Genomic DNA, 26,714 nt, shown 5'->3' with positions numbered 1-26,714 from the left:
TTACAGGTCAGCAGCCCCAAATCACTCTCAATCTCATGTTTATTTTATTTTGTAACTCATCATCCTCAGTTAATATAAATAAGACACATTCGTGGCAAGTTATTAACTTCATCAATTAGTTGTTATACGTTACTTTAGAGCAAACATAATTACTAACATTTTAGGGAAGCTTGTGAAGCAATTATATCTGCCCAGCAAGGATACGTCCAGGCAACAGACATAAAACATTTTTTTTACGTTTATTAATGATTTGGCGAAACTGATATTCTTTTCGCTGATTTCTTACGAGTCATTTCAGATATATGACGTATTTTTGTAAGAGAAAGGTCTTTTTCGGACTGCTATGTAATTCATCAACCGATACTATACTAAGGTAAGCATTGACATAGAGAATCAATCATCTGTAGACCATCCTAAAGTGGTATATACAGTGATTACAATCGCATCGGTCTATTAAAATTGTTCTATGTTAATAGATCACTTCAAAAATTGAATGTTATGTGTGATATGAACAAAGGCGAATTGAAAGCAAACAAAGAAAACTAAAGCCGAGTGGCCAATACGTGAAGCTCTGTCAACATCTGAATAGAGAATATTGTCACACCGTCAATACTTAACCTCAGACGTTTAGTATGCATTAATAACACCGAGAATATTTTGAAGGCCATCAATACAGCTCATCAGTGTACGGGCTCTCAGACGGTCAGTATATTGACGGTTTGACAGTATTACTGCACCTGTGAGGACCCCTTAAATTTATGTCAGGTATTTCTTCGTTTCACTCAATGAAATTCGCTGCTCCAATGTGTACTTTACATCATAAAGAGCTAGATAAATTACTGTTTTCGGATCAGCTGGTTCAGGGTCAGCCATATCCCGCTAAAGTATTGTTACGATGATAAAGCCAAGGAAAAGAAAAGAAATCTTCTTTTACTAAATGGCGTCAGTCCGGTCGTCCCATTCAGCTGTGGCGTGTCAGGCGCGCAGACTACAGAGGCAGGAATTCTACACCCGGTTGGCTCCACGTAGTGTCGAGCAGCGTCGCGAGAGGGCAGCAGCTGGTGGTGGTGGCGAGCCACCGCGGCCGAGTAGTACGGATTGCCGCCGAAAGAGGGCAGGCAGGAACTGCAGCGTGGAGTCATTGCGTTCTCACACGAGTTTCTCCTGGGTAGCATTCATTTCACGCTAGGTGAGGAGAGCCCTACGTCATGGTGACGTATGTTCGCGTCGTCGTGACGTAAATAACCCAAATCGACTACATGAGTACGTATATCGATCTTTGCAGTCGTACCTCTAACATCAACAGTAAATGTAAATACATGTGTGATGTATACAATCGAAGTGACAGTAGTTGTGTGATATGCTTATACTAGTGGACCGATAGTGTGAACGAAGAAACCATAACGGAAGTATAAAAATCATGTGTACAGAAGCGTGTGTTTCATGAACATAACGAATGTCGGAAGGAAGGAATCATAACCATAACGAAAGTTAAGAAAGTGTCTAGTCATTTCTTTAAATCCGATTAATCGTGCGTAAATAATGTGGATAAAAACGTGAAATAGGGAGAAATTAAAGTGTTTCGTATTTTTATAAAAGCCGATGAATTATACACAATTTTTATAAAAGCCGATGAATTATACACAATTCATGTGGGCAGACACGTTAAACTGAAAAATTGTGGTGGTTCCGATGTTGGTGGAAATATTATACCATCTAGTTCCATTTAATTTTGCCTTCATGTTGTAAATTAACTAAGAAAATTTTGCTCTCCAGAAATAAATGTTTGCTGCTGATCATAATGTACTGACATTTTACAACATGCGTCATTATTTCTTTATAAACTGTATATCGTGAAACAAACAACGACAAATAAGTCACATTTACCAGCATTTTAAGCATCTGAAAGCAGTGAATACTGTGCCATTTTTAGCTACTTTTTGTATGACTTGTACTCAGTATGGAAATAGCTACAGTAATCATGCCATACACCCACAAAACGTATGCCATGTCTATTGAGAGAATAAGCACGATATGCCACCATCACATATGAAACATCACATAGTTCAAGAATCATTCATGAGTACTCTTTAGTCACAAACTTTCTTTAAAAGGAACTTCATCCTTTGTGTATTGATAAACAAAATGTGCAGTTACTCATAAATTTTCCTATAAGTGTATGGCCGAAAATTCTTAATGCCTCGGAACACTTATCACATTCGTCCATATTACAAACAATCGTAAGTGTTTTAACGGGAAAAATGTGACTGAAGCTGAGAAGGTTCAAGGAAACTTTTGGCGCTATGCCAGTTATTTGGTTAAAGATGCAGTGGGTAACTGGTGCTTAAAGGTGACAGACATCTCGGTATTTGGATCTAGCAAGTGGATCTATACTCTAGGTGATCAGTTAATGTACTAGTAATTTGAAATGTAAAGCGCAAAACTGTTTGAAGTTTTGCCTTAGATGCTGCCACCAAATGAGGTAATAGTTACTAGCATTTACCTCTCTGTATAAGATTCAAAGAAGTAAGGAACCCCCCACCCCACCCTCTCTCAAACTGTACTGATTCAGATATTGCACTTCTATACAGCTGCCAATATGCCTACTAGAGTTTTAACAGGTTGGATAAAAATACTAAATCCCAAGGTAACAACTTATAGAGAAGTATTTCTCTCCAACTGAAATATTACAGTATATGCAAGAGAAACAGAATAAATATATTTTCTGTCTTATATGAGATGAGAATTTCATTTGACTGGTTCCTACTGAAAGGACAATTGGTGTTTTATATCTTTTCTGCTGGTGCACTCATTAGAAACAGAGCTTCCACTTGTTTAGAAAACTGACTTCCTGATTTGCCTGGGGAAACTACGGCAAACCTAAATCTGCACGGCCAACCTGGAGTTTGAAGCTGGGTCTCCTGAATCTGAAGCTAGCACAATAGCTACTGCACTAACCATGCTCAGGGGTTCCTAACTGGATACAATGAAATGAAAGCTAAATTATAATGCTATCTGTTTGTGCGTGCTTCCAATGCCTTAACTTTTCGTCACAAATAAGCAGTTACTATCCATCATCTTTTATCAAAATTGTAGGCTTGTATTGGTGGAATTGTTGACTACCAAGCATTCCCATACAGTAGCTCAGCCTGACAAAAGCACTTGATGTCACCAGATTACAAGAGCTGCAGTTAATCACAAACTTATAAAAGGTTTAGGTGCCAGCTGATCATTAGATTTGTAGTTTGTTACAGTGGTGAAAAGACATCACCTCTCATTCTAACGGCATGTTCTGAGTGTGTGTGTGTGAGAGAGAGTGCTTTTCTGAAACACTTCTCGAAGGATCGTCATTTCTCTTATGTTACAATTTTAAATTTTTGACTGCTTACTTCACCTATAGAATTCCATTCTAAAGAAAAATATTTTAAATTGACTAGTGACCTCACTGGAGTACAATCCCTTAGATAGTAAGCTTTCTGATAAAGTAAAAATTTTAATGGGTCTTCTGCTAATTGGCACACACATGGAAATCAAAATACTTTCTGCCGCATTGGAAAAGGGAAGAACATCCACTCATTGTCCCACTGCCTCAGATGAAAAGGTATCAAATTAGCATACTTAAGTATAACTCATTCAAGGCAGGCAAGTTAACTTTAAGTGTAAAAATTTATTTCCTTTCATTTGACTAATTCAGTAATTATTTAAAGACTATAATATATATGATTCAGCCAATCACCTCCTCACAGTAATAAAGTGTACTTAGACAGCAGCAGCTTGTTTGAAACCTTTATAGGCATGAAATCCATGGAGCAATCACTGAAATTCATTACTCTATTTGGCCTTGGCTGGTCTTTGTCTTTCTGCGAGACAGGTTATTCTGTTACCGGAGTGGCCCTATCATCCTATTTTTATACAGTATGTTTTAAGTGAATTAGTGCTCAGTCAGTTGTGATAGAAAAAAGGCGAATTCTCACTTGGAACACTAATAAAAACACCATGTCATTTGACCACCTATACCTTAGGTAAAACTCTACAAGAAACAGAAGAGCTGAGTGAAGAATGAGATTTGATATTTCTGCAACCCAATATAAGCTTTTCAAAAGATCAAGAAAGTCCTACTATACGTGGTCATCACAGATACTATTACTTAAAAGTTTCTGAAAGTCATCAAAAAACTTGTGATCCTTTGAAAAAACACAAACAGTTAAATATTGGAGGTCAGTTTGCTTGTCTAAAACATTAAATGCTAAATTAATCTATATGAATCCAAACCAAAAATTGTGCATAACATGTTGTAAGATTTGTGAACAGAAAACTGACATCAGTAATAGAAATTAAAGTGATGCAGATGGCCCAGAGGTGATATTTCATGAATCTGTACTAAAAAGTCTTCTAATCTAAAACATTAGAAGAGTAACTTCTTCTGAAAAGCCTTCATTCAATGAAAATGCCTCACAATTAACATGCACTCATCCTCAACAAAATTCTTTTGTAGAAGCAGTGTATGACAGGTGGTACTTTGCCTTTGTCAGAAATGTATGTGATGAAGAAGGAAATGTTGAACTACTTTTTCTCCACCCACCTGGTCCAGCAGTGTCATTTTTTTGGCCTGTGAAGGAAGACTTGTTTTGTTCCTTTGAAACACATTTTATGTGCTGTTGGTGTACCTAAATCAACATTATGCAAAAACGTGTTACTTTCATGAAAAGATATGAAGTTAATAAAAATAATTTCACAGTGGAAAAAAATCAGAGATGCTATTAAGAAGTTTCATAGTTTCAGGGATCTCCACTGCTGAACATTTACATTTTAAATTAACATTAGTGTAGCTACCATAATTGTTGTTTAAATATGCTAATTTGACACCCTAAATAAAGTTTACCTGTGTAGTGAAAATGTTTCAGTTAAATTTATAACTTTTGGCTCTATTTTCATGAGCCACCCTTGCTATAGGTTGTCATTTTACACAATCTGATTTGAATGATCTTCTGAACAATGATGTGACATGTGTTTAATGGACATCCAATTTCTATGAAAACTCGGGGTGCCACATTTTTTTCTTTTTTTTAAAAAAGAAAAAAAGAAGTTTCAACAAAAATAAATCTTGTATCAACTGTCAGAAAGTGTTTTACATATTTAAAATTCATTATCTTGAGAACAGCCTAAATTGATTTTCTATATTCCCATTAGTCAAGAATAGGTATTAATTTTTTCCCAATAAAGATACATCCCTCTGTCACATCTCGGAAAATATGGCAGTGTGTGATGAAAATAAGATGTTATTTTTGTATGAAGTAATGCAACCCAAATGACTAACTTTAGTTGCAGCATTTAAATTTGTAAAAAAATTCCAATTTTTCCCCTCAAATTCATAACATGTGGAGAAATTTTGCACTATTGCCATGCAGAGTAACACGTAGAAAAAGTGCATGTCATCTTATATAGAATTTTTTTTTTTCCTAAGCAATACAAAGTGTTGTGATTTTGCATTTGTGTGTCCATTTGAAAAACCCAGTAGTAATTTTATTTTATTACAATGTTTACTGTCCTGTTATTGTTATATAAGATCAATTTTAAGTTCCCACCAGGGTGGAGAAATGTGACAAGCATTTTTCATGGTGTCTGTAGTTTTTCCAGAACTTGGAAAGTGACATTAAAACTTTCTGTATTTTTTTTTTTTTGTAACTTTAGTGCTTAAATAATTACACGCCAGTTAAGTATGTGCATCTCTTAACTTATGAAAAAGAATCCAAAGTGAAAGCTTCATAAACACCTGAGTTTTGGGCATTTATTTAGATATGCACTACTATGCATTAACGTTCTTGCAGAACCCAGTTATTAGAATATTACTACATTTAAAATCCAATATAAAGAAATTTTTAGTCTGAGGACAAAAAGATTTTGCAGAAGGTGTTATAAATACGACCAAACATGCAAAGTGTCATGAAAATCAGAGATGAGTGACATGACCTGCGTGATTTGACATGTAATGGCCCTGAATTTGTATTTTGTACACAGCTTTAGGCTCAGAATGTTGGTTTTCAACAAAATAACACTTTTCCTAATTCATCTCATGCTTCACATTTTTCCACAATTTGCACATCTGCAAAATATTACCTTATATAAGAATGTAATAATTTATGCCATCAATATCGCAAAATATTTAGAAATGAAACAAAAAAAAGAATAAAAATTTGGTTTTATTGGACAAACAATATGATTACAGTTTTCATTAAAAACATGGTATACATCCATAACACATATTTCAGATGTTACACTGCTCATCTGTACAATTTATTATGGTGTGAGACATGCCACTTTATTTACAAAAACAAATACCTTTGTAGTTTTTTAAGAGCTCATTTACACAAAAATCCTATGTCTATAGTAATAAGTACAAAAAAATTCTTATGTATTTAAAAGTTACAAGATTATCAAATTTTAAATATTAAGTACCACTTAGCTACATAAACCAAATCCACGTAAGCTTACAGAATCTACTTATTCCCGTTGACTTCACTAGAGAAATCAAGTGACACCACGACTACACGAAGTTTTACTTCACAGACAAGACAATTTGCAATGTGAAGAAAATTTAATACAGATTCAGATTAATGAGCACAAACAGAACCTATGGATGTGAACCTTTTCCCTGCTGAGTCTGAATCCCAATACCAATGCAGTACAGAACAGTGACACAAAGCAATGCAAGTTAATTTGCTAGATGATATATACAAAATGTGACTTTCCTATGTTTTGCCCGACACTCAATGCAAAGATGTGGTGTTTAGTGGTTGGATTTTTCTTTTCCTCGACCCTCCTTTGAAGTTGATTGTATGAGTGCCAATTTACGAAGTTCTACAAATTCCCAAGAGATGGAACAATCATCATCCACAGTTAATGGGTTGGGTGCCAGTTTCTTAGAGTTCAAGGTAAAAACTATTAAGGATGCATTTCCCTTTTGGAAAAAGCTATTTACATTATTTCACTTGGACGCACTTGACACTTCTGTCTTAGGAACCAGGTTATCTAACTGTAGAAAATGGGAGTGCATTACTTCTTGTGGTGACATGTTACATCATCTGTTGTTACAGAATCATTAAAACTTAACGGGGCACAAATTTGGGCAATATCCTTGCATGAAATTTTGTTGGTTCATATCTAATTCTTGTCTGTGGGGAATTTATTATTTTTTATGTTGCGATGCGTACTACTAGCCAGCTGCATCTTGAAGGATAATTAAAGAATATCAATGTGTGTGTGTGTGTGTGTGTGTGTGTGTGTGATCCACAAGACTAAATGGTTGAGGAACTGCTTTTGGAAGTAGTCTCACACACACACACACACACACACACACACACACACACCAGAAAAATCCTACCATTGAAACATATATCCCTGAGCCTGCACAGAAAGATACAACAATGCAATGGTGTCATATGCTTTAGTAATTGACTTTTGTACTGAATCAGTGCAAGTAGTAAGTTTGAGTATTTTGTGCGGAAACTGTGGTGGAACATAAATGGCCGCCAATCCCTCACTTGTTGCAAAAGAGACAAGAAAGCCCTGTAAACATTACTAATTTTTACATAAACCCTACATAAAATGTAGTTAGAATGGTCAGTCATTTTTCAGAAATGGGAAATGAACATGGCACATGTGCATATGTTTCCTGTTACAATTACATACACACATGTGCATCTGTTTTACATGAAAAGTGTTGTTGTTTAACTTCCGATCAAACATATATGAAAACAACACTTTTCAACATTAAACAGATGCACACATGGGTCGCTAACTCTAATATGAAATAGGCACTTCTGCACAGGCGCCATGACATTTTCATTACCCATTACTGGAAAAGTACCATACTGAATCGTCAAACACTACATACAAAGTCTTAGCTATAGCATTATGGAAACTCTCATGCCAACAGTGGTGACAGTTTTTACTCCTGTATATTTACATGTAGCTTTCTGTAAAATTTGATCAGATCTGCTTTTTAGGAACCATTCAGAGTTTTAATTCTCTTGTATCAACCTTCAGTAATGACCATTGGTACCACCTATTATGTATTTCTCCAATAACTCTGACAATATTTGTAATAAAGTGTAATAATAATAATTATTATTGTTATAAGAAATAAAGAAGAGCTTTTTGGTACTTCCAGTCTTGCTTCATGCTACCAATTCCACTTAACAAAAAAGTATCAGTAGTAGCACAATCAGCACACAGTTGGGTATCTACTTTAACTATTGATGGTAAAATGTATTTATGAGGGTATGGCAAGTTGTGTAACCATGACTTTCATTTTGGTTGGGAAGTTCTTCCAGTTTTAAATTTGCTGTACTACCACATATTTTAATGTAAAACTGAAAAATCTCCCAATGTAAGTGATTGCTGTAGACACTTAACTCACCATACTCTGATCAATCCATTTCATTTTTAAATCTGTATGAACATCCAGAAAAGCAAAAGGGCAAATACATGTTTCACAAATGCTACCTCCATTTAAATGAGTGTTCCTACATTTTTGTAGATGATGTCGCTGCTAAAGGAAGACCATTTTCTGTAGGGTTCGACAACCAATATGTTCCACATTTTTAAGTGCCTCTAACACTTTTTTATCGTGTCATTGTCACAACTGTATGTGAGATTTATAATATTCCGACATCTCTCTCTTGCCTCTCGAAACAGAGATGAAGGAGAAGCTGATGGTTCAGGAATGTTATGCTCTTCATTCATAGCATCATCACTGCTGGACTCCTCTAATTCATGCAGTGCAGAATCAGTCTGTGGAATACAGCTGCCACTTGCACCATACCCATATGTCCTATCCAAACAAATTAACGGGCTATTTCTGTACTTTTCATTTACTTTGTCAAAACCCCATTGAGTATAGAAAATAAAGATGGCACAAAAATGTTTACACATATATTTGTGCTTTTGGTAATCTTCACATGTACAACTTGGTTCCGCAAAGTTTACAGTATACCTAAGATCTTTTGAAGTGTCGCTTTTCACGGAAAAAACACCCTCACTTATTACTGACACTGACTCTTTACTGAAGCTTTCTTCCGCAGAAGAATATCGTTTCCACACGTGTGTTATATTTTCCTGTGTCTTTCCATGCAAAAATGCAGGTACAACTTCATTGTTCTTTCTAATAACAGAATTCATTTGGCAATACTTTTTCATGAGGCCAGGAATGAAACTATTTACTAATACCTTAACAACTCCTGTTAATGTTTTGTCTGTGTCATAGTTCAGAAAAGACTTTTTGACCTTCTTGTTCATTGTTTCAGCACCGTTTGTGGTTCTAATATTGGCAAATGTGCCAATATTCTCGAAAGCTCTCACCCAATTTTCAGCAACTGAGAGCCATTGATTTTTAAAATAAATAAGTGACTTGGGGTTCCTACGAAAAACCTCATGAGTCTCTAACATTTCAACATTGAGTTTGATCTGTTCCTCAGATGGAGACGCTGCAACATAGCGCCACAAGCTCCAGAACAGACTCCTTATCAGTTAGATTCCCTCCCTTTTTAACCCATCGCCCCCAAGCCTGTTCCCTGTGAAATGAACACAAGTACACTTTTGAAAATGGAAATATTTCTTTAATTGCTGCTATCTCGGACTCTGAGAAATCAGTAACCCTGTAGGTTGGGTTGAAGTCTGTATTCCACCTCTTGAAAACAAGTAGTGCTTCAGCAATTGACCTTGTATCTTCTACCTGAATAAAGAAAAAACCTACCACTAAACAGCATCCGTTTGCCTTTACTGTAACAAAAAATAAAGGAATGTCATATTTTGTTGTTTTGTAGGTGGCATCAAGCAAACATACATCTCCATATTTTTTTAACATATCCTTCTGCCATGCACCCTCGTAACAAAACAGCAATGGCTGTATTTCTCCATCAACATCTGAAAAAGGCCTGAAAAAAAATATTGTCACCTCTATATTCTTTCTGCCACTCATTAACCTGCATTTGCAAAGCCTCTTGGTCAAACACACTTTTCTTCAATTTCTTAAGGGCCCTGTATACATGACTATATATTGTGAGATGTTTGGGGTAAAATGTAGTGTTCATATTATCTGGCTTGTGTGGTCCAGTGAAGGTTATGTTCACAAATCTTTCAAGATGCAACTTTATTATTCTCACAGATGTAGTTCCATCTTCAACAACCTTTGCTATTTCCACAGCTAGCAAGGGATGTATGTCTCCACTTGCTTTTATGCTTTCTGTGCTGTGGGTATGGTGGTCTGGTGGTGACGCCCTCACATAAAAGCGAAGAACACTTTCAGGTTTATTGGCTGCCTCCAAAGCCTGTTTTAAACTGTGGACAACCTTTAACACAAAAATTATTATAATTAACAAGAGACAATGCATTAAGTACAAATAGTTTGTGGAGCAATAGACTATTTCTAGAACAAATGACATAAAAACATCAAATTACAGAATAGAAACCCCATACTTACTTTCTTTTTAATTTCACGATCATCTACTGATTGAACAGAATAGCCTGGATACACTTTAACACATTTAATTGTGAAAGTGGCAGGGCAATCGCTCTTTTTCGTATCCATAATCAACAATCTCTTTTTTGCTGGGTTAACATGGTCAGCCTGAAAGTATAAAGAATATTAAATATAACTTCAAATGCTACATCCAGAAGAGTCACATACAGGGTTTTCTCTAGCCCAAAATAATTTGAATTTTACAAGAAACCTAACAGTGAACCCTGGATTAAAAGGTACATAAAACTATATCAACAAAGTACTCTAAATCACAATTAATATTTAAATCTCAGACTTAAGTATTGTTGCCTAACACTTTTAAACTCACTGTACCAATGTACACACCAAATATAATCTCTCTCCCCCCCCCCCCCCTCCCAAATGCAGTAAAGTGCTAATATTAAAATTACAAAATTGTAGAAAATATGAAACACACAAACTGTAACAAGAAAAGAACACCGAAATATTCAAACACATCACACCCAATAGTAATACAGGATGGCAGATAAAAATAATAACATGACAAGACAGGAATATGAATCATTAGTGTAGAGGCTATGCTTTAAATGTTATGGCATGTACATAACCACTTCATAATTACTCATGGCATCGTTTTCTGGAGTACTGTACAGATGGTACAACCAATATTTAAGTTAGGAAGTAGGGATACAAAAAAGAGTAGTGCTCTGTTCAAAACTGCTGAGAGTTCCATGCAAGTATATATTTCGTACAGAGATCAAGGTTTAAAATGACAATACCTCAATCAGTTCTGCAGTTTACTTTCAAAGTGCAATAACCTGTAAGCCTTAAGGGCTCACTTTCACGATCTATGCTTCATAACACTTCATTTCATATAATCACTGTCATAATCACTGTATCACGTGTTTTGCATTGTACTTTACAAAACTTTTCGACAATTTAAGCAAAAAAATTAGTAGGGTTTTTGCTACACCTATCAAGTTTTGGGAAGTGCAGTGCCTTTTGCTTAAAAGTTAGTGAAAATTTACCATAAAAACATTTGGCACCTCATATGGACTACACTGATGAAGGTATAACATGACTTGTTAATATGTGTAATGCCTGTGATCCACTGTAGTTTCAAAATGTAATGTGAAATCTTTGTAATTACTGCAGAATCAAATAATTCCTACAGAACATCTTTCATACACAAAGATGAAATTAAATCCGACCAACACCAAAATCTTAAAAATCTAAGGTAAATGCCAAATTTGTGTCCTGCACACAGGAAAAGGCTGTAATAAGCTTCCACAAGTAGATCAAAAATATTATTGTCATCAGGAGAGTTCTAAACTCTGTTAAAGAGCTACTAAATATTATTGATCTAACTTGTGGTTAAGGATAACATTTAGTTCTGTTCAATAGAACAGTGTCAAACTATCCTAACAAACAACTGTTTTAAGCCAGCATATGCTGAAAATGTTTTCTGTAAGTGACTGTGCTTTTCATGTACCAGAAAGTAGACATTGGAGGAATCTTTTATTGAAAACACAGTAAAGAAATATGTTACAGCCTATTATCAGCCATTATTAGGCACATGAGCAACAGATGTGTAGCCATATATATTTATGCAACCATAAGCATCATATCTGTTTTAGTGACTCTCTCTCTCTCTCTCTCTCTCTCTCTCTCTCTCTCTCTCTCTCTCACACACACACACACACACACACGATTGCAAGAGTTCCATCCTACATGGATGGCCAACAAAATGAATTAGTATGGTGTAATGTAACAAAAAATCAGAAAGTTTGCATTATACAGGGATGTGGAATAGGAACTGGGATATTTCAGCAAGTATCTGCCTGCACAATGTGGGGTGAAGTGAAAGGAGTCTGAACTGAAGAAGTAAATGAGACAGAATCGAAACTACAAGAACCCCTTCCCACTCATCACCCGGGTGGGACCCTATTTACGGAAGGAACTGATAAGCTCTCTGGTGGCTAAATGGCCAGACTGCAGGGAACAGACACTTTAGGCTGCTTCTTTCACCCCCTGAAAAATAATATCCATATTTTAAAATATGGGACCTGATAAAACTTCTGACATCACTCTCTCTGCACACTACCACTGTCTACTACTAAGCAAGTTAGTATGACACCTCTGAACACCAATAGTCTTGATGATATAAGACACTGCCTCTGTTCATTATGGGCTTCCTTCTTAAATGCCAACAAAGATAATCGCATGTAATTATTATGAATCAACCCAGTTCACTAAGAGCAACTTTAAGTACATCAGAAATTGAAGCCTTCCAGTAATACTCTGCAAGGAACTTTAGCACAACTGTGAATTTTGAAGAAGCATTTCTCATAAACTATTGGAATTTTGAGTTCTTTTCCTGTGCCTGCAGAAAAATAATTATGAATTAAACATGGGCCCACCTTTTAGCATACACAATTATTGTTTTAATATCCAAACATTTATCACAACAGTTGTGGCACCTTCAATGGTTTATTTCTTTTTATCTACTTTCTGTGTGTCCTGCATCCCCCAACCAAAATGCTGGTGGTGGTGATGATTGGTTTGTGGGGCACTCAAATGCGTGGTTATCAGTGCCCACACAAATTCCGAACCTTTGCTCAGCCCAATCACACCACTTTCAAGATGAAATAATGAGGACAACACAAACACCCAGTTTTCTCGAGGCAGGTGAACCAAAATGATACACATGTCTAAATTAATACACTTGTCTTTAGACCCATGGCTGATTTTGGTTTGTCAGTCACAGGAGATACACACAAAATAAATAAAAGAAACTGCTGAGGACACCACAACTATGGTGATACATATTTGGGTATTAAAGCAATACAATAATTGTACACTTTCAAAAAAGATGGACCTATCTTATGTGTAGTACCTCTTCTTTTTCATGTTCAAATGCCTTTCTAATCCAGAAGCTGTTTGTATTAGATCAGTTGCTAAGGAAGATGTGCAATACACTCACTACCTTTGTGATGGTGACTCTGAAGGTTTTAAGTGTTGAGGTTGCTAAACCATATGGTGAAACCAAAAAACTTGAATTTATAGGACATATGCTTTAGAGAATGGGAGCAAGACTTCAGAAACTCTGCAAGGACTTGACAGGAAAAGAACACTCAGATAGTGGAGGGATTGGTAGACAAGGCAGACTCATGAAATCAGAAATACGGAATGAGGATGTTCATGAGAAACAGCAAAAATGTCGGTGAGGTGAGAAAAGAAATTTGAGCAACTCTTTTTCACTGGAGATCCACAGCAATAACTCTGCCAAAACGGAAACACTTCATGGTGTTAGTATACTAACTGTGAAGCACATGCACAAAAACTTGAGACACTAATTTACTTACTGGTGGCGGTTTCATGCAATTTTTGGCGATGGTGGCTGCTCCTTACCGAGTATGAATACCCTATGCACTTAAGACTATTCATAGTCTTTCGATCTCTTCCTCCGAATCACAGAGCCACAGTATTTGCCGTCGTTACCGACAGCGAAATCTTTCAGATTATCTTGAAGGATCTGTTCGAAAGCTTTCTCATCTCCGTTAGAGCCCATGTTGAGAACGCCGTTCACGCGAGCAACACCGGACACGCGGACAATGAAACTACACAAACAAATAGCAATGCAGATCGAAGATGCACACAACAGTCGATGTATACAGCATTCACACAACAGTCGATCGGACAACTCGTGGAACACGCGCTCACGCGTGCCTACGTCATGAAATTTATTGTCCTTCATTCCGGTGTAAGCTACACGAGAAACTCTCTCTTTTTTGTTGCAAGTAATTTGTATTCCATCCTAGTAGCTTTTTGCAGTGGTGTGTAGATGTAAACGTGTTGGAAATGCTACATAACAACATTGCAGAGCACGAATTAAAAAAAAAAAAAAAAAAAAAAAAAAAAAAAAGTGTCAAAAATTTTATGGTACTTCGAGCTGTGGAGTCTAATTTTGAAATGACTCAAAAGCCAAGAACTGCTTCCTTATTTGCGTCCTTCATCTGTGTGGGATATGATAAAACAATTGCTGTAAGTACAATTCAGTATGTCCTCTCAAAAATATGCCGCACGGGCGGCACGGCTACACATGGTCACGTGATGCCCCACCAGAAATACGACGAAAATCGTATCAGCAGAGCAAGCACCAAGCACGGGCTGCTACGTCATCGTAGCTGCGCATGCGCAGTACAGCCTGTTGTCTGGCGCATTCTGGTAACTGATCAAACGAACCTAGGGATATAACGATCGCCATGTTTTCCCGACGGCGTTTCGAGCTGACATCTGTTGGCGACGTCGAACAACAGTGCAGGACGTAACGGCTGTGTACTGGATCTCGCAATAAGCTGTTCAGCAGGAAAATGCTGAAAACGAGAACGATGTCCTTACCGATATCAATTACTTGTTTCCAGTTGCTTCAGAAAATTTGAATAAATGTCCATATCTATGGCCATCTTGTAAGGAATGTACTTCACACCCAGCAACATTCTTGCTAATGTGTTTATTATATGTGGGAAATTGAAAACTTGTCGCGGGATCTCCGGCGGTACACCGCAAGGTTACCGCCCTTCGATTATGCCTTTTTCGCGCTAATCGAAGTGTTAGGGGTTCTAGGTGCCAGCCAGCCAGCCAGCCAGCCAGCCAGCAGTTCCCGGTCCCGGCCTGCAGCAGTGGTCCCGCAGCCAGCCAGCCAGCCAGCCAGCCAGCCAGCCAGCCAGCCAGCCAGCCAGCCCTCCGGTGGCAGCAGCAGTCCAGCCAGCAGCAGTCCAGCCAGCAGCAGCAGCAGCAGCAGCAGCAGCAGCCGCAGCCGCCGCCGCCCCGGCCCCGTCCGCGGCAGCAGCGTCCCTGCCTCTCGCCGTCGCCGTCGCCGTCGCCGTCCGTCGTCCCCCAGTGTGTGTCCTGTCCTTTTAGTGCTGTGTTTTTCTTTCTTCTTCTTGTCGTCATGTCCGCCCCCACCACCACCGTCACTACTACCACCACCGCCATCGTGTATACGTCCCCTTCCGCCGCCTCCACCACTATCACTTGGTGTGCCCAATCCCACCCCCCTCCTTCCATCCCTCCCCTCCTCTCTATCCCTTCGCCCTCGCTCTTTGTCTCCCCATCTCCCGCCTCTTCCTCTCGTTCTGATCCTTTCCCCCCACTCCCCCAGCCTGTCACTGCAGCTCCGGCTAGGGTGGTGGCCCGTCGGGCCACTGCCCACGCCCAGCTCTCCCCATCGCCATCGCCATCGCCATCACCGCCACCACCGTCATCATCGTCACCATCACCATCACTGCCACATTCGCCTGCACCGTCACAGTCACTATCTCCGGCGCCGCCTGCTGCGTCCGTGCCGGGACCTGTCCCTTCCCACCACCTCCCCATCGTTCCCGTCCCTCCTGTCACCACCCGCCCATCTGCCGCTGTCAAACGCCCTAGTGGCGCCTCCACTTCCTCTGCTCCTAAAAAGGCTCCACCCCGCCCGCCATCCCCACCCCAAAATGCCATGGACGTCTCCCCACCAGGCCCCGCTCCCTCCTCCTCCTCCTCCCCACCCGGTCTCTACAAATATCTCCTGTCCCGTCCCGATCCTTCCTTCCTCGAGGCCCGGAATCTCTCCCTCCTCCTCCGCCAACATTTCCCTGGCGTCCCCATCTCTCTCCTTACTCCCAGACGGGATTCTGTTCTTATCTCCTCCCCCAGCCCAACCCTCCATACTGACATCCTCTCCCGCCTCCCCATCACCCGTTTTGGTCCTCACGCCTCCCTCACCCCTGCTCCCTCCCCATCTCCTACCCGCCAACCCCAACCCCCGCGTCGCCCGCCGACCCTCACCGCCGTGATCACTCGGCTTAGCCCGTCGATCACGGAGGAGGAGGTGCTGGCGGAGCTGAAGGCCCATCCCACCCTGGAGGTGCGGGCGGTCCGCCGCATTTTCAACGCGACCGGCCCCACCCGCCTTATGCGGGTTTTCTCTGAGGACGCCCCCTCCATTGACCGTCTCCTGAAGGAGGGTGCCCTCCTCTTCAATCAGCGGTACAAGGTCGACCCCTCCCGTTCCCCCCCTCAATCCCTGCGCTGCCAGAGATGTCTGCGCTACAATGCACATCCAACAGCAGAGTGCCGCGAGGCCCCCACCTGCCCACATTGTCGGCAAGCGCACTTCCTCCGGCAGTGCCCCAACCTCCAATCCCCTCCCTCCTGTAATACCTGCAGCCTCCCCCACCCCACCTACTCCCAAAAGTGCAAAGCCCGACCTCCTCCTACCACTCCTGAACTCACCGTACCTGTCCGTCCCCTGGACGCCCCCACCCCTCCTGGCAATTCCCTTCGTCCCCCCCCCACTGCTGAGGACATCATCAGGTTCCTCACCATTGTCCTTCAAAACGTCCATCCCTTTCAGCGCCCCCACACCTTACAACAGATCTCCCTCGCCGCCCGTTCCATATTCCACCTTAAAATGTACGCCACCTTTTCCAATAACCAGGCCCATTTCACCTTCTCCCGCCTTGACACCCTCGTCTAAGTCCTTATCATGGCGCGACAGCATCGTATCCTTTTCAACAATATCCGCTCCCTTCCCGCCAACAAGAACCTCTTCCTGCACACCCTTGCTACCCACCGTGTGGATGCCTTCCTCCTCAATGAAACCTTCCTCCAACCCCACCACTCCATCCACACCTCCCCCTATCTCCTCCACCGCTCCGATAATCCCCTCCCAGTTGCGCGTGGCGGAGTTGCCATTGGCCACCACCGCCAGATCCCCGTTCGGCTCCAGCCTCTCCTTCCCGACCCCACCGAACACCTGATCCTTAGTCTCTTCTTCCCCGGCCTTACCATTACCTGTGCCACCATCTATGTCCGCCCCAACGCCCCTCTTCCTTTCGACTTCCTCTCCCACATCGACCGTACCTTCTCCTCCTATGTGATCGCCGCCGACCTCAACATCCATAGTCGCTCCGCTGCCCAGTTACGGCGGTGGCATCGGTTCCTCTCCTCCCTTCAAGGCGACCTCATCCCCATCCCCCAGCATACTCGTCCCGAATCCAACTCCACTCCCGATGTTATCCTCTCCTCCCCCAACCTCCTTGGTCGCATTACGGTGGATGTCCTGGAGCCTATTGGTAGCGACCATCTCCCTGTCCTCCTCACCGTTTCAGACGGCCGTCGCCCCCGCCCCGACCCTCGTCATGACCCTCCCCCTAAGTACATCCATGACTATTCCCGTGCCAACTGGAATGCCTACCGGGATACCCTCTCCACTCAGGTCGATAGCCACCCTCTCGCCTACCGCCGTCCTGATGATGTCACCCATGCCGCCTCCTTTCTCCAGCAGACCTTGTCTGAGGCCGTGGAGGCCCACGTCCCTACTGTTGCCATCCACCCCCACCGTCCTACCTTACCACCACAGGCCGTCCTCCTCCTCCGTGAATCCCGTCGTCTCTACCGTGCCTTCCTCCGCACGCGTGACCCGGACACCCTACGACGCCACCGGCAACTACAGCGACACATTCGAAATTTGCTCGCGGCCAAGAAACGCCGGGACTGGCGACAGACATGCACCCGTTTAACTGCTACCCTCCCTATAAACTCGTCCAAGTTCTGGACCGCCTTCCGTCGCCTTACCGGAACTAAACCCTCCCCCTACTATCCTCTTCTCCACGATGATCGCCCCTTTCCTGACGCCCTTAGTAAGGCCAATCACTTTGCCTCCTACCTGTCCGATGTGTTTTCCATCCCTGATGATCCCCAGTTCGATTACTCCCTCTTCCCAGATATCCGCGATCGAACTGATACCTCTGTCCCTCCCCTCGCTCCTGGTTTCCAGTACTTGGACAACATTCCACACACGGACCTTAATGCCCCCATCACCACACAGGATCTCATCAATACACTCCGCACCAAACGCAACACCGCTCCTGGTCACGATCGTGTCACCTACCGTCACCTTCGTGAAGCTCCTGTCTCTTTTCTCTCCACCCTGGCCAGGCTCTACAATGTAGTCCTGTCCACCGGTTACTACCCCGACCTGTGGAAAACCTCCCGTATCCTCATGTTCCTCAAACCTGGCAAACCGCCGTCCGCCGTCTCCTCCTACCGTCCCATCAGCCTTACCTCGGTCTTCAGCAAGGTCCTGGAATCTATCCTCACCCGCCGCATCCACCAGCATCTCCGCCAGCACCGCCTCCTCCCCGTTACCCAGTGTGGCTTTCGGCCGTCCTTCTCTTCCGACGATCTTCTCCTTCACCTCACTCATCTCCTTTCCGAACAGCTCAATTCCCGTCGCTCCGCAATCTTCCTCTCTCTTGACCTCGAACGCGCATATGACCGCGTATGGCATTCCGGTCTCCTCTTCAAGCTCCAAACCTTCGCCCTTCCCATTAACTACGTTCGTCTGATCGGTTCCTTTCTCTCCCGCCGTCCTTCCTATGTCACCATCCATAACACCGATTCCTACACCTTTTTCCCCTCCGCCGGTGTGCCCCAAGGCTCCGTCCTCTCCCCCCTTCTGTACTTGTTGTACACGGCGGACATGCCGCCGCCGTCACCCCCCGTCCACCTTCTCCAGTTTGCCGATGACACCGCCTTCCTTGCCCTTGCCCCCACCCTGCGACGCTCCCAACACCTTCTCCAATCGAATCTTGACCGGTTCACCGCTTGGTGCAACCAGTGGTTGCTCAAGGTCAATCCTTCCAAAACCCAGGCGATCATTGTAGGCAAAACCACTCCCTCCTTCCGCCTCCTTGATTTCTATCTCACCGTTTATGGCCGTCCCATCGCTCTCACCCCCACCCTTAAGTACCTTGGCGTCACCCTCGACCGTCGCCTCTCCTGGACTCCCCATCTCCAGACAATCCAAGCCAAGGCACGTTCCCGACTCCGTCTCCTCAAGCTCCTCTCCGGCCGAACGTGGGGTCTGGACCCCTCCACCATCCTCCACACCTATAAGTCCCTCATCCGCCCTATCCTCTGTTACGCCCATCCCGCCTGGATCTCCGCCCCCCCTTCCTTTTATAAATCCCTCCAAATCCTTGAACGCCATGCTCTCCGCCTTGCCTATCGCATCCATCTCCCTTCCCCCACGCGGATCCTGTATGACCTTATCCCCTTCCCCCACCTCCTCCTCTTCCTCGAAAGGATACGCATCCTATACACCTCCCGTAAACTCGATCCTCCTCACCCGCTCGTCTCCCCGATCCTCTCCCACCCCCGCCCGCTGCCACGCCTGTACTCCCACGTCCCACCCGGTCTCCATCTCTCCACCCTCCTTACCCTCTCCCAAGGTGGCTTCCGCCAGCTCCCCCTCCCTGATGATGCCCTCCTCCCCTCCATCTACCCCTCCTACCAACTTTGATCCTCCCACCCTCCTCCTGTGCTTGCTCCTCGGGGCACCCTCCCTCCCTTCTCTCCCCTTTCCCTCCCTCCTCCTTTTCTCGTCCCTCGTCCCCCGGGCCCCCCCCCCACCCCTGTCCCTATCCTCCTGTCCCCGTCTCCTAAGCCATGGCATCCTCTTTTCCTCCCCTCTCCCCCTCCTCATCCCTGTTGCCCTCTTGGCAGGTCCCCGGACTCGCACACGCTCAGTGGACATTCGCGCGCCGGAGATCACCGCCATCAGTGTATCGTGTGTGCCGTCATGTTTAGTGTTCAGTGTTTACCGTCACACTCCATCGTTCACCAGTGCCATCGTCTCCTTCAGTGTTTGTGCGTCGTCTCAACAGTTTGCAGTGTGGCTTATCGTCGAGTGTGAACGGCTCCGTGTTTGTTTCTCTGTGTCTCCTGTTTATTGCCCACCGTTTTGTAACTTTTATGTTTTTCTCCTGTTTTTGCTGATTGTACCTTCTATGGCTGAAGAGCAGCGTAGTATGCTGCTGACAGCCTGCCTGCTGTACAGGCTTTAAAATAACAATAAAGTAAAAAAAAAAAAAAGAAAAAAAACTTGTCGCGCCGCACTTAGAAGTGGCAGCTCAAAACATTTCTTTAATCAATTTTTGCAAGGTTTGGACTTTATGTTCTGAACCTGTTGATGCAATGCAACGAGCCCGTCATAAGCCCCACCCCCCACTTCCCGTGTCCTTTCCTTTCGGCACCCTCCCTCCCTTCTCTTCTCTTCCCTTCTTTTTCCATCTCCCTGTCCCCTCCCTTCCCCCTCTTTCCCCGGGCTTCCTCTCCCCCTTCCTCCCTCCCCGCTATCTCCCCTGCCCGTGGCATCTCTGCTCTCCCCTCTCGCTCTCCCACTCCCCTTCCTCCTCCTCCTCTCTTGGCAGGTCCCCGGACTCGCACACGTGTAGTGAACATTCGCGCGCCGGAGATCGTCGCCTTTTGTGCTTCGTGTGTGTGACGTCGTATAGTGTTTTTGGTGTCCGCCATCCCACTCCTACGTTCACTTGTGCCGTCGGACTCACCAGTGATTTGTGCGCCGTGCCGACGTGTTTTCCGTGTTGTTATCGTCACATGTGAACGACTCCGTGTTTTTTTTATGTCTCTGTGACCTCTCTCTTTTGCCCGCCACTTTGTTCATTGTCATTCACCATGTTTTCTACTCTTGTAAAACGCTATGGCTGAAGAGCGGCGTAGTGTGCCGCTGCCAGCCTACCTGAATTGTACAGGTTTTAAAATAACAATAAAGTAAAAAAAAAAAAAAAAAAAAAAAACTTGTCGCGCCTAGTTGCAGCAGATCAAAACATTTCATTAATCAATTTTTGCAAGGTTTGGACTTTATGTTCCGAACCTGTTAATGCAATGCAACGAGCCCGTCCTAAGCTCCATCCTCCTGGCTTCGGACCAACACGCCACATAACGCCCACCACCCCAGCATGGCTCCTGAGTGTTCTGACCAAATGGTGCTTTCCTGTGCCCCCGTTTAATGAGCACCGCGATATCTCGTTGCTACAAGTCAACCTTCTGGTTGCACTGTTCAAATACCCTCTATTTTGGACCGGTCGGAAGTTTAATTTTACAGGTTAGCGGCCCCAAATCATTTTCAATCTCTTGTTTATTTTCTTTTGCAACTCATCATCTTCAGTTATTATAAATAAGACACATTCGTAGCTAGTTATGAGCTTCATCAATTCGTTGTTGTACGTTACTTTAGTCATGTTCTAACTGAATTTCGGGTATACTTTGGAACTTACTATCGTACACTCTTAGTGTACTCTAGTTATTTTAAACTAGATGCCGACAGCATAGTGCAGACAACTGTTAGGGGCCTGCACGTGCTCAATATTTATTGATAATAGTAGTTTGTCAAACCTGCAATATACTGAAGTGACCTCACATAATCAATAATACTGACAAAAATCCTCAGTTGACAGCCAAGTTTTACAAGCTAAGATGTCGAACACGGGAAAGGAAGAGTGTGTGTTGCAGTTATATTACCTACTGCTTCCAAGCAATGGATGACAGATTAAAAAGACGAAATGGCTGTGAGAATGGTTGAAAAAACGACCGACTGTCCCTGTGTTTATTTACAGATAATCAGAACCATGGACCCAGAAGTTTTGTGTCTGGTGAGTCCTGCACCATACCAGAACAACAAGTTACTAATGTTGAGGCGAGATAAATCAGAGAAGCAACCTACGTTAACGAGAGAGTCAGTCTCAGCTGACGAGAAATTACGAGTAACAAAGAGATTTCTGGCGACATGTAGGTCATTCGAATGCTCAGAGTCTAGTTCTGTAGTAGTAGCAAACATAATTACTAAAATTTTAGGGAACTTGTGAAGCAACTATATATCTGCCCAGCAGGGATACGTCCAGGCAACAGACGTAAAACTATCTTTTTTTTTTTACGTTTTTTAATAATTTCGAGAAACTGATATGCATTTCGCGGATTTATTATTAGTCATTTCAGATATATGACGTATTTTTGTAAGAGAAAGGGCTTTTCCGAACTGTTATGTAAGTCATCAACCGATACTATACTAAGGTAAGCATTGACATAGAGAATCAATCATCCGTTGACCATCCTAAAGTGGCATATACAGTGATTACATTCACATCGGTCTATTAAAATTGTTCTATGTTAAAAGATCACTTCAAAAATTTAATTTTAGGTGTGATACGAACAAAGGCGAATTGAAAGCAAGCAAAGAAAACTAATGCTGAGTGGCCAATACGTGAAGCTCTGTCAACATCAGAATATAGAATATTGTCAAACCGTCAATACTTAACCCCACAGTTTCAGTATGTATTAACAATACCGAGAATACTTTGAAGGCCATCAATACAGCTCATCAGTGTACGGGCTCTCAGACGGTCAGCATATTGACGGTTTGACAGTATTACTGGACGTGTGAGGGCCCCTGAAGAGGCCTGCTTCACATAAAATTATGTCAGGTTTTTCTTCGTTTCACTCAATGAAATTCGCTGCACCAATGACTACTTTACATCATAAAATTACTGTTTTCGGATCAGCTGGTTCAGGGTCAGCCATCTCCCGCTAAAGTATTGTTACGATGATAAAACGACGTAAAACAAAATAAATCTTTTACTTAATGGCGTCAGTCCGGTCGCCGCATTTAGCTGTGGCGTGTCAGGCGCGCAGACAACAGAGACAGGAATTCTACACCTGGCTGGCTCCACGTAGTGTCAAGTAGCGTCGCCAGAGAGCAGCAGCTGGTGGTGGTGGTGGTGGTGGTGGCGAGCCGCAGCGGCCGAGTAGTACGGACTGACGTCGACGGAGGGCAGGCAGGAACTAAAGAGCGGACTCATTGCGTTCACACACGATAGAGGTGGGACAAACGGTTATTCTCGAGTAACTGTTATCACAATTCCAGTTATTCTTTTATAACCGTTATCGTTAACGGTTATTAATAACTGCCAAGTTATTTTTCGCTAGCGAATACCGAATATTCCGAGGGGCCACAGTTAAGGCCCGTCCACTCGCAACGATCTGTCTGCGCAAATGTCTGCGCACATCACATCTGCGCAGACAGATCGTTGCGTGTGGACGGAAGATTTGCACCAACCTAAGGTGTGTGCAAACCTGGAAGTTGGAGTTGGAGGTTTGAGCGAAACCTCTCAAATCTGTGGGTTCAAACCACATCTGCACAGACAAGTTGGAGCGTGTGGACAGGGGATCGCTGCAAATCTGGCGCGAAACAGCTGTTTGCTCAGTCTAGTGTTTGTATTTATGCGCACAGGGCATTAAAATGACTGATACTCGTCAGTGTTCTCGAGAGTTTGTATGTGAATTCATTGAAATATATAGAAACCACCCTCGTTTGTGGAACATCTAGAGGGTTGGATCCCCTCCTTCGAAAGCGTCAGATTGCAAAGCCTGGGCTACTCTCAGGGTGGAATCTCCGTCTTCGAAGATTGTGTGTGTCTGTCTGTCTGTCTGTCTGCCCGCTGCTGTCGCTGTTCGTTCGTTCGTTCGTTCGTTCGTCCGTCCGTCCGCCTGCTGGCTGTCCATCGCCGTCGTCGTAACCGCTGCCGCTGCCGCCGCCGCCGCCGCCGCCGCCGCCTGCTGTTCGTCCGTCTGTTCGCCGCCGACGCCGACGCCGCCTGCTGTTCGCCGCTGCCCATCGCCGACGCCGACGCCGCCTGCTTCACGTCCGTCTGTCCGTCGCCGTTCGTCTGCAATGAGTACTCCCACCTCCACCGTCATCTACACCTCCCCCTTCCCCTCTCCCACAGTCACTTCCTGGAGTGCCGCCTCTGGCCTCCCTCCTTCCACCTCCCCTTCCCTTCCTCCACTTACCCACCCCCCTATCTCCTCCCCTGCTGTATACCCACACCTCTACACCCTTCCTCCTGCCTCCACACCCTCAACAGCTCCCACTACTACCCCCGCCCTCACGTACGCCTCTGTTGCCGCCTCTGCTGCCGCCCCTCAGGTGGTTGGCTTCCCCTCTCTCACCGACCCCGTCGCTTCGTCTTCTGCATCTCCCGCACGCATCACGTTGCGCCGAGCCACCATCGCCACCACTGAACCAGCTGCTTCTCCCGGTGCCTCCACTACGCCACAGGGATCTGCCACCCGCCACCTCCCTCTCCTCCCCGTCCCTCTCCCCTCCTCCCAGCCTCCAGTCTCCAAAAAACCCCAAAAGCGCGTCCTTACCGACTCTGCTCCCGCCACTTCCCACAAAAAATCAACGCCACCTCCCCCTCCCCCTGCCGTCACCATGGACACCACCCCTCCTCCTGCCACCCCTACCTTGGCCCCTACCCTCCACACCTTTGTCCTGTCCACTCCCGATCCTAAGTTCCTCGACGCTCGTACCCTCACCAAGGAAATACGAAAGTACTTACCTGGTGCTCCCATCTCCCAACTCATTCCCCGCAGGGACTCAGTCCTTATCAAGTCCCCGTCCCCATCATTTCACACAGACCTCCTGCGAAAACTCCCACGAGTTATGTTTGGCCCCCACGCCTCTCTGACACCCTTTCTTTCCGCTTCCACTCCTCGTCAGCCCCAGCCTCCCCGTCGCCCCCCCCACCTACACTGCTGTGATCAACAAGCTCAGCCCGGTGATCACAGAGGATGAAGTGTTGGTAGAACTGAACTCCCACCCGGACTTGGAAATCCGCTCTGCTCGCCGTATCCACAATGCCTCTGGTCCCACCTACCTCATGCGGGTATTCTCAGAGTCCGCCCCGTCCATAGACCATCTCCTCACCCAGGGTGCCCTGATATACCACCGTCGCCACCCTGTTGAATCCTCCAAATCCCCTCCCCAATCCTACCGTTGCCAACGGTGCCTGATGTACAATGACCACCTGACTCCCGACTGCAAAAACCCCCCCACCTGTCCCCATTGCAAGGCCTCCCACTTTCTCAAGAACTGCCCCAACCTCGCTGCTCCTCCTTCCTGTAATACCTGCAATGGCCCCCATCCCACATACTCCCACAAGTGTAAAGCTAAACCCCCTCCAGCCACCCCTGAACTTACAGTCCCAGTTCGTCCCGTCGATCCTCCTGTCCATCCTAACAATTCCCTCCGTCCACCCCCCACGGCCGAGGACATCATCCGGTTCATTACCGTTGTACTCCAAAACATTCACCCTTTCCAGCGCCCGCACACCTTCCAACAAATATCCCTTGCTGCTCGCTCTGTTTTCCACCTGAACACCTTCGCCACTTACTCCCACAACCAAGCCCACTTCACCTTCACCCGCCTCGACACCCTAGTTTAAGTCTCTTCCCTTCCCTCTCTTCCCCCCCTCCTTCCTGTCATGGCGCGGCACGAGTGTCGCATCCTCTTCCAGAACATTCGCTCCTTCCGCTCCAACAAATACCTCCTCATGCACACCCTCTCCCACCAGCAGGTCGACACCTTCCTCTTGAACGAAACCTTTCTCCAGCCCAACCATTCTATCCGCTCCTCCCACTATATCCTCCACCGCACTGATGCTCCTGGTCCTCGTGCGCAGGGTGGAGTCGCGATTGGCCACCTTAAGCATATCCCCGTCCGGCCACAACCTCTCCTCAATGACCCCACTGAACACCTTATCCTTAGCGTCTTCTTCCCCTCCCTCACCATTACCTGTGCCACCATCTATGTCCGCTCCACTGCTCCTCTTCCTTATGACTTCATCTCACACATTGACAACACCTTCTCCACCTATGTGATTGCCGCCGACCTCAACGTCCATAGCCGCACTCCTGCTGCCCTTCGGCGGTGGCATCAGTTCCTCTCCACAATCCAGGGTGACCTTGTTCCCATTCCCCAGCACACCCGACCCGAAAGTAACACCACCCCCGATGTTGTCATTGCCTCCGCCAACCTCCTTGGGCGTATCACTGTCGCCGTCCTTGACCCCACAGGTAGCGATCACCTCCCTGTCCTTCTCACCATAACGTCTGCAAACCGCCCCCCTCCAGCTCCGCAACCTGCACCCCCTCCCAAGGTCGTCCATGACTATCGCCGTGCCAACTGGGATGCCTACCGGGACTCCATCTCCACCCAGGTCGAAAGCCACCCTCTTACCTATCGCCATCCTGACGACATCATCCGCGCCTCGTCCTTCCTTCAGACGGTAATTACTGACGCCGTGGAGGCCCATGTTCCTACTAAAACCATCCACCCACACCGTCCCACTCTCCCTCCGCGGGCTGCCCTCCTCCTCCGTGAATCCCGCCGCCTCTATCGCTCCTTCCTCCGCACTCGTGACAGGGATACACTCCAACGCCACCGGCAAATACAGCGACACGTACGGAACCTTATTACAGCAACGAAACGCCGGGACTGGCGCCAGACCTGTACACGACTCAATGCCAC

At 44.8% G+C, this 26,714-nt stretch overlaps 2 protein-coding genes across 13 annotated transcripts in view; both read right to left on the bottom strand.

The window, feature by feature from the left end:
• The window catches only part of LOC126426686 (uncharacterized), an 897,888-nt gene that overhangs the window by 64,609 nt on the left and 806,565 nt on the right, over positions 1-26,714 (bottom strand). The gene's annotated exons all lie outside the window — the stretch shown is intronic.
• The window catches only part of LOC126426693 (uncharacterized), a 174,213-nt gene continuing 153,681 nt past the window's right edge, over positions 6,183-26,714 (bottom strand). The window contains exon 3 of the mRNA XM_050088613.1: positions 6,183-10,349. Within this exon, the coding sequence (XP_049944570.1) occupies positions 9,918-10,349 (432 nt within the window). The 3' untranslated portion in view covers positions 6,183-9,917. The remainder of the gene's footprint in view (positions 10,350-26,714) is intronic.

This window comes from Schistocerca serialis, chromosome 11, assembly GCF_023864345.2.
Source record: "Schistocerca serialis cubense isolate TAMUIC-IGC-003099 chromosome 11, iqSchSeri2.2, whole genome shotgun sequence".
NCBI classification, from domain to species: Eukaryota; Metazoa; Arthropoda; class Insecta; order Orthoptera; family Acrididae; genus Schistocerca; species Schistocerca serialis.
This window is presented reverse-complemented; position numbering and strand designations above follow the sequence as displayed.